The sequence below is a fragment of the Quercus robur genome, chromosome 2 (assembly GCF_932294415.1).
Source record: "Quercus robur chromosome 2, dhQueRobu3.1, whole genome shotgun sequence".
In the NCBI taxonomy this organism is placed as follows: Eukaryota; Viridiplantae; Streptophyta; class Magnoliopsida; order Fagales; family Fagaceae; genus Quercus; species Quercus robur.
The window spans coordinates 24,179,676-24,188,277 of NC_065535.1; the positions used below are offsets into that span (position 1 = coordinate 24,179,676).

At 34.3% G+C, this 8,602-nt stretch overlaps 1 protein-coding gene across 1 annotated transcript; it reads right to left on the bottom strand.

Moving 5' to 3' along the window:
- Nucleotides 1-3,554: 3,554 nt before the first annotated feature.
- LOC126712988 (GTP-binding nuclear protein Ran-3) lies at nt 3,555-6,203 on the bottom strand. The gene is made up of 8 exons (XM_050412570.1): nt 6,041-6,203; nt 5,797-5,866; nt 5,394-5,450; nt 5,141-5,258; nt 4,503-4,592; nt 4,224-4,403; nt 4,029-4,106; nt 3,555-3,912 (listed from the first exon to the last, which is right to left on the bottom strand). The coding sequence occupies exons 1-8, from the start codon at nt 6,041-6,043 to the stop codon at nt 3,843-3,845; spliced, it is 666 nt and encodes a 221-aa protein (XP_050268527.1). The 5' UTR covers nt 6,044-6,203; the 3' UTR covers nt 3,555-3,842.
- Nucleotides 6,204-8,602: the final 2,399 nt, after the last annotated feature.

Sequence of the window (8,602 nt, forward strand, 5' to 3'; positions counted from 1 at the left end):
TTCTTTGACTCATACTCTACAAAAATTCATTGTATTGGACTCTTTTGGCCAGGATTCCATAAAGTCCGAGCTTGGGCTCCAAATCCAGTCCTTACAGAATCGTACATAAATTAATTAATATATTTTATAATTATTCAAAATAACTATAAATAAATAAAAATATTCAATCAATGTAAATTATAACCACAAAATTTTAAAAATTATATCTAATGAAATAAATTTTAGTAAATATAAAAAACTAAACACAACATTCGTGTAGATTATCCAATATCCAAATCATATCGTCCAAAAATCTTAACACAACATCACATAAACAAATTTGTTAGCTGAATTATTAAGAAAAGGTTATACATAATTATAAATTGAGACATGCAGATCATCTATCCTAATTTATATAAATATATATATATATATATATATATATATATAAACCCAATAACTAATAATTTTAATTATATAGAAAAGTAAATCCTAGAAGTAAATAAAATAATATCATAATTTATATATGATAATTGTTTTATAAAAAAAATCTGTGAACTAAGAAAATCCAAGGCAGATTTCGATCTCCTTTTATCCTTATATTAGAATAGTCTTTTTGATATTTAATAATAATAATAAATAAATAAAAAGGTAGTAATAGAAAATATCTATGAGTTTGTGACAAATGGAGTGACGACTCAAGTTGGTGTAGCTGTGTGGGTAGGGATTAGAATCGAGTGCAATACCACCCAGTGCAATTATCCCCTCCCCATTCACAAACATTTTTACTTTTTAACTTTAATTTCTTTTACTCTTTTTTTTTTTTTAACTTTTATTCAAGGGTTAAAATTAGAAGTTGTTTTTTTCAACTCTCAATATCAACCCTTGATAGTTATTGCATTAGATGCAATACCTTACGTAGTGCACCTGATCTCAATCCATGTGGGTAGGGGTGTGCCTGACAAGTTAGAAGTGGTCTATTTGCTTTAGGATTTTGTTTTTCTGCTAAACATCTTTTGTTCAACTCCCTCTGTACCACTTTCTATTCCACAGATAAGAACTTGTCATGTATCCTCTTTTTTAAGCAAATCCTAATTTTATGCTTATTCTTATTTTAGTATGTGTGTGTGTGCGCGCGCGCGCGCGTGCACGCACATGTGTGTAACCCAACACATCCCCACTGCCACCACCAACCACAGCTTGTGTTACTCTGCCAGCTCTACTAGTGGAGGTCGACGACATCAAGGCTGCCATTCACAACCGTCCACCGTCGCTTAGGTCTTTGAGAAGATTGAGAGTGGGAGGGAGGGTGGAGATGACACAATATTTCAAAGAATGGTACAAAAATCAATTAAAGCTTAAAGATCTAAAACCACAAAACAAGAATTGTCACCAAAGTATTCATCAATCTTCAAGCAACTCGATCTACACATTCCAATGTTCAATCAAAATCATTCAAAAACAAAAACGAGAATAGAAGGCAGTTTATGGTAGCATTAATGGCGTTGAATCTAATGAGGTTCATGGTGGTGGTGGTGGTGATGTGTTGGGTTTTTCTCACCATCCCTCTCCCATTCTTCTCAATGACCTTGGTGGCGATGGATGACCGTGAATTGTGACATTGATGTTGTCAACTACCTCTACTAGTGGTAGTAGTGGAGTGGTGGTTGATGGTGGCAGTGGAGATGTGTTATGTTATATATTTATTTTTAGGTAACTAAAATAAGAATAAGTATAGAATTAGAATTTTCTTAAATAAGTGGACATGGGCCAGGTTCTTATTTGTGGAACATAGTAATACAAGGAGAGTGTGACAAAAGATATTGATTCTTGTTTTTCTATGAGATATTTTGTTTTATCAGTGAGCCAATTGATTTAATCAACATGTTCCACAGTTTTTAATGGAATGAAACCACATAATTCCTCAACACAGTATTCATCTTCAAAACAATTTGTGTTATCTTATGGAACACGATATTTGCAGTTTAACCGATAATACAGTACGGTATTAATAACTATGATTTAAGGGCCTTTTTGAACACCAATTGTTCATAAATAGGGCTACCAAATTGCCTCCCTTATTTCGTAGAATTGAATTTTAAATACCATGATATCATTTACACCTTTACATTCACATAAATTAAATCTAACCATGAATTAAAACCACTAAGGACAGAAAAGGTCAACCATGACCTTCCTTAATAGAGATGAAAGAGAATGGAGGGGTGGCCTTGCGTGCTGAGAGAGACATGGAATTTAAGTGTTATGGGAATGATCATAATATATGTATAAAAAATAAAATTATAAATAAGATTCTACGAAATGAGTTGAGCCGATTTAAGCTGAATTGGGATGGCTCATTTTTGGACAATCTGGGTTTGGCTGGTGCCTGTTGGTGTTCCCACAAGTGTTTGATGCAAAGCTATGGACTTTAAGAGAAGGGATAATAATAGATAGAAATTTGAATCTTGTGATGGTGGAAATTAAAATAGATGCTAAATTTGTGTTTGGACGGATAACGGAAGAGTATAATAATAATAATTTAGATCATGCTTCTTTTATTTTGGATTGCAAAACCCTTATTAGCCAAAAATTTTAAGTGAAAAGTTGAGAAGTAAACAAATATGCCGACACTTTAACAAGAAGAGGTCCAACTATTGATAAGGAAAATATATATATATATATATATATATTTTTTTTTTTTTTTTAATTTGTGTGCATTTATGTATGTTTTTGTTTTAAAAATTAAGTTCAATAAGAATATGGTATAATTTATTTTTATTTTTTATAATTTGTGTGCATTTACCTATGTTTTTGTTTTAAAAATTAAGTTCAAAGAAAAAAAGAGTATATATATAATATCACATGTTATATAGAATATACACAACCACACCTAGCCCATTCTAATATCCATTTGAAAATCCAACTCAATAGAAAATTTATAGAGATATTATTAGGTGGAGTGAGATATATTATATTTAAAGAATCATATTAATAAGTGACCTTACGACAATTCTAATTAGGTTTTTTTTTCTTCTTCCATAAAAAGTTTTTAAAAGCAGCTCCTAAACCTTTATAACAATGTATAAAAAATCCACTTATATTCTATGAAATAAAATCCAAATAACAAAATCTTAAATCTTTAAGAAAGGAACCTGTATCCGACGACAATTTGGCTTTGTTTCATGACAATTTGGGTTTTTATTTTTGAGGGGCGCTGTAATCTAAATTCTGTAGGTGTTGGTTCTTTTGATTGTTAATGAAATCCGTTTTTTACCACCAATAATAAAATAAATAAATAAACTATTTCCGACCCATGCCACTCTTCGAGATGGGAAAAATCCACAGAAAAAAAATTGAGCTCATTCTGATTGGACCAAACTATTGATATCAATTTAAGAACGTAAAAGTTACTTAAAAAAAATCTCACATCTGCGAATCATTTCCCAACCTGGCTCCATACAAAGTTAAATGCTGGAATATCACATATAACATCAGCCATGCGGTATGAACCCCCTACCAAAACAAAAAATTTCTCAGGCCATAAAGAGGTGGCGGCAAACAAGGCAACAAAAGATTTGAACCGGGCCACATGGGCGATAAACTGAATTAATCCAAAACTTAAAAGACACTGAATTTCTTCTATGTAGAAATATCACATATGTAAACTCCCAAAGACATAAAAACAAGTAAAAACAAAACATAGCACACACCACTGGTACGACACCCGGCATCCTCAAAATGATACAACCAAAAATATATGATTGTCAATATAAAGCAGATGCCAGCAATTGGAAAAATGGCTCAAGGACTCTCATAAATCTTTTGATAAGAAACTCTGCCAACAAGAATTCCCCAACAATCTACTCAAATGTATCATCATCGTCATCAGGAAGGGGTTGACTAGCTGCTTGCTGCAACTCAGCCTCATGCCTGCGGAAATCACCGACAGATATACAAAGGTTTAAGATCCAAATTAATTGGAGACTCAAAAGAACTCATACCTAGTATGTAAAACAGAAATTTTATAGTTATAAAAGAAGGCTTACTGTTGCTGTGCAGCCAAGTCAATTTGCACTTCTGGGGGAGCCAGAGCAGGAGATTCAACAAAATGCAGATTAGCATCCCTACACCAACAAGCATATTGCATTATATTACTTAAAATGAACTCTGTAAAACTATAGGTAGGTTTGAAAGTAAAGGGGGGAAATAGCTTCTCTCCATCAGAAACTACAAGTTTTTACCCTGCTAGTTTCCTGGCAAGGTATAAGAAAGGCTTCTCAAAATTATAATTGCTTTTTGCTGATATCTCGTAGTACTGTAAATTCTTCTTCCGGTGGAAAGTAACCTGCTTTGCTTTGACCTGCCTGTTCTTCACATCAACCTTGTTCCCACAAAGAACAATTGGAATGTTTTCACACACCCTGAAAATCAGCAACACATGAAGTGGCAATGAGACCCAACAAAGCCCGAAGAAAGGCACTAAAACCTAACAGGTGAAAAGTTGGCATTTTTAAACATACCTGCAAAGATCCCTGTGCCATGTTGGAACATTCTTGTATGTCAGCCGGGCAGTAACATCAAACATGATAATTGCACATTGCCCATGGATGCTGCATGATGAACATGCTTTTTAATACAATAACCAAAACAGACACATTACATTTGCAAGATTCCAGAATCTGGTGATATTATCGAACACCCAAAAAAAATTTTAAAGGGAAAAAATTAAACAATATTTTTATTCAAACACAAAAGCCTTTTAACTCTTGTCGTTCATGAAGTCAAGAATAATAATTAAGGATTAAGACATGGACCTCGGTGATGGTGCTTTGAGCGGTTGGTAAATTCTCAACTGATCATGGTAAGCATGAAGAAGATTATGCATGCTTTAACTCATATGTGCATGTTAACAGGCAATCGATACAAAATTTGAGAAATTCATATTAACATACAAAGCTCATACAAAGCTCACATCAAGTTATATTGAACAATTTAATCAGCAAAAACGCCTCTAGCTTAGCAGGTTATAATTGCAAACAAAACCAAGAGCACGGTTACAGGATTACCATTCTTCACTTGTAATTCATATGCCTCAAAAGCAAATATTATTGTCAAAAAACAAAGAAAATTTGCCAAACTAAATTCACAGAATACTCACTAATATCCATCTCTAAGACCTCCAAATTTCTCTTGCCCAGCTGTGTCCCAGCAGTAGAAACGGATTTTCCCACAGTTAGTGAAAAAGTCCAAAGGATGAACTTCCACACCAATAGTTGCTGTATGTAAAAATGAATTCAAACATCAACAATGAATCAAAACTTAACAAAGAAACCAAAACCCACAAACAAATCACTTCAACAATTCTTCTCTTAAAAGAAACTTGAGATAAAGTTCAAGATCATCGAACTTACGTTCATATTTTTTCTCAAACTCGCCGGTAAGATGCCTTTTCACAAATGTTGTTTTACCTGCAGTGTTCCAACACATTCAATTTCATTTTCACTACGCAAAAAATTAAACAAAAGATCGATTCGAAAAAATCCAATATGAATTCCCAAAAAAAAAAAAAACTAAAAATCAAAGCCAAATCAATTCATCAGTACCAACCTAACTGCACAAAATGGAATTGACAAAGAAAACCAAGATAATAATTTGCGATCTTGTTTAAACAAACAGTCCTATAAAATGGTAATAAACCCTTGAAATATAGATGATTAAGGTTTAATTTTTTTGTTTCTCCTATCATTACATTTTCTCAGGAACCAAACAGATCTTGAGCGGTAAATCAAATTAATGATGAAAAAAAAATATTACCGGTTCCACCATCGCCAACAATAACAAGCTTGAAGCTTGGATACTCTACGGTCTGTTGGTTCGGCAAAGCCTACAAAAAAAAAAAAAAAACCACAAAAACCCAAAAAATCTGTAAATCTAAAAAAATGCAAAACAGCTAATACATTTGGTTTCTAATATAAAATTAAAAACTAAAACAATTTTTATTTTATTTTTTAAGAGTGGCTTGGAAAAATATGAAACAAAGAGAAGATCGAAGGCGTACCATATTTGAATTTGTGTTGTTGTTGTTGTGAGTAGTAGGGTGAGTGGCGCAGCTAGGAAATGAGAGAGAAGGAGCGTTGTGAGATTTTGTGAGGGGTTTTATATGTAAAATGTAATATATATAATAAGAGGAGTTTTTTTGAATGGCCCTAGTGGTAGCTTCAAACTGACGCAGCTCTCTGGGCCGTCCGATTTCATTTCGGTCTCTTTCGATGATGTCCGCGTGTAGCCGACCTTATTGAAGAGCTGTTTCTTTTCCTTTTTGTAACGGACATTCTGGAGTCTGATCTTTGCATGGATCAAGGCCGAAAAACAGAGCCCAATAGCCAATAGTTTCTCCAAACAACTAATATCATCTTTGCTTAGAGCAATCGACAGCAGTGGTACTAAAAAGGTGAATTGGTATTTTTAGCACCTCAAATACCTAAAACTCATATCATTCTGCAGTAGTGGAGTTAGAGCATTCACAGCAGTTGTGGCATAATTTATGTCATTTTGCCATAACAAAGGCCTATTTTATTATTTTACCACATCATTTTACAATATCTCATTTATCAGATGTTCTATCATTCAATTCTATACATTAAAATAATATTTACAACTCATCAAACACAATCAACAGCCACCACACTGCTGCCAACAACCAACAGCCACCACCACACAACCACCATCTTCATCTACAACCCAAAACACAATTCAAAACAAACTCATAGCCCACCAACACCAAATCGGAAGCCCCACCACCACCACCACCACCTTAACCACAAACCCTGACAAACCCACCGCCTCCACACCCTCACCTACACCCACTTCCAAACCCAAAACTTTCATAATCCAAGTCAACTCAGACTCCAAACCCACCATCTTCATCGCTGTCATCGTCATTGCCATCAACCCAGACTCCGACCTCGTCATCACCGTCGTCGACACTGACATTACTCCCAACCACAAAAGCTTCAACAACCAACACAATAGACCCATACCCACCCACCGCCGACCCATCCATCGGAACCCATAGCCTAGCCCATCCGAACCCACCCACCTCTGTCGGAACCGAACCCAGCCAACACAATCTGAACCCACACACCATCGTCTAAACCCACCCATTGCCCAACCCACCCATCAAACCACAAAAAAAAAAAAAAAAAAAAAAAAAAAAACCATTGCTAGAGAGAGATCAGCGTGGAAGTGATCATCAATGTTGGCATCGGCATGGAAGAGCAGTGAGGGTTAGGGTTTAAGGGTGAGACTAGCGGAGAGATGAGAGAGAAAGAGGAATAAAAAAATTATAAAAGCATATGCCACATATGTCCGTACCGTGGCAAATTTGTGAGGATACTATAGCATGTTAAAAATTTTATAAGATTTGGAACATCTGATAAAAGGGGGTTTTTGGTGTTTAGTGTGCCAAATGTGCCAAATATTTGGCATTTGGCATATTTAGCACATCTAGTGCGGATGCTCTTATAGGTAAAAATTTTACCTCTTGTCTGTGCACTATAGCTCCAAAGCTAAAATATATATATATATATATATATATTTTTTTTTTTTTATTTAACTTTTCTCTCTCTTTTCCATTAAAATATTATCTTTCTCTCTCTCTCCCTTTTACCTCTTCAGCTACGGTGCACAGCCATCTATAGCTGTGCACTGTAGCTCCAAAAAAAAAAAAAAAAATTATTTAACTTTTCTCTCTCTTTTCCATTAAAATATTATCTGTCTCTCTCTCTTCCTTCTCTATCTTTTCTCTCTTTCTTTTCGGCAGACTCAGAGTCTCAACTCTCTCTCTTCCTTCTTTATCTCTTCAGTATCTTTTATCTCTTCTTTTCATGTGATCAGCGATGGCGTGGGTTAGTGGGTCGACGATGGCGTGATCGGTGATGGCTGGTCTGGTTCAATGGTGGTCTGGGTTTGATGGTGGGTTTTGTGCCTCTTGGTCTTGTTTCTTCTCTCTCTCGATCAAGCTTAGATGGTGGGTTTGATGGTGGTTTGGGGTGCTAGTTCAATACTTTTGGTCTGAAAATCAAGCTCAGATTAGTTGGATTTTTGGTAGTGGTTGTGGGTGGTCTTGGCTTGCTAGTTGTTGTTGGGTGGTTGTTCTTGGTTGACAGTGGTTGTGGATTGTGCCGTTTGTGGTGTTTTTGTGGTAGTAGGATTTATTATTTTATTGTAGTAAATATATTATTTTATTGTATTGAAAGTTAAAATAGATCCATTGCTGCTGAATGTTTAGTAAAATAGTAGGTAAAATAGATAAAGTAACTTTTTGTAGTGTCAAATAACTAAAAAAATAGCTCCATTGCTGTGGATTTTCTTATACTTAAATATAACACAAATTCAAAAACTAGAATTACATCTCCAATTTGAATTTTATACCCAAGGTGCTTCAAAAACAATGATGATGTTAACAAGTACCCTTAAGACATTTGTTTAATAGACAATTTTAAGGAAAATTTGATACAATTTGTATGAAAAATATAAAAAGTTATAAAAAAAAAAAACCAGTTCTTTTTTTTTTTTTCTTATAAAAAATTTCTAAAAATAATTTTAAAATCAATACCTT

Coding starts and splice junctions, on each gene's coding strand:
- LOC126712988 (XM_050412570.1), bottom strand. Junction 4,593..5,140: donor GGTCTTAGAGATGGATATTA/GTGAGTATTCTG, acceptor TTCATCATGCAG/CATCCATGGGCAATGTGCAA. Junction 3,913..4,028: donor GACTTGGCTGCACAGCAACA/GTAAGCCTTCTT, acceptor TGATTTCCGCAG/GCATGAGGCTGAGTTGCAGC.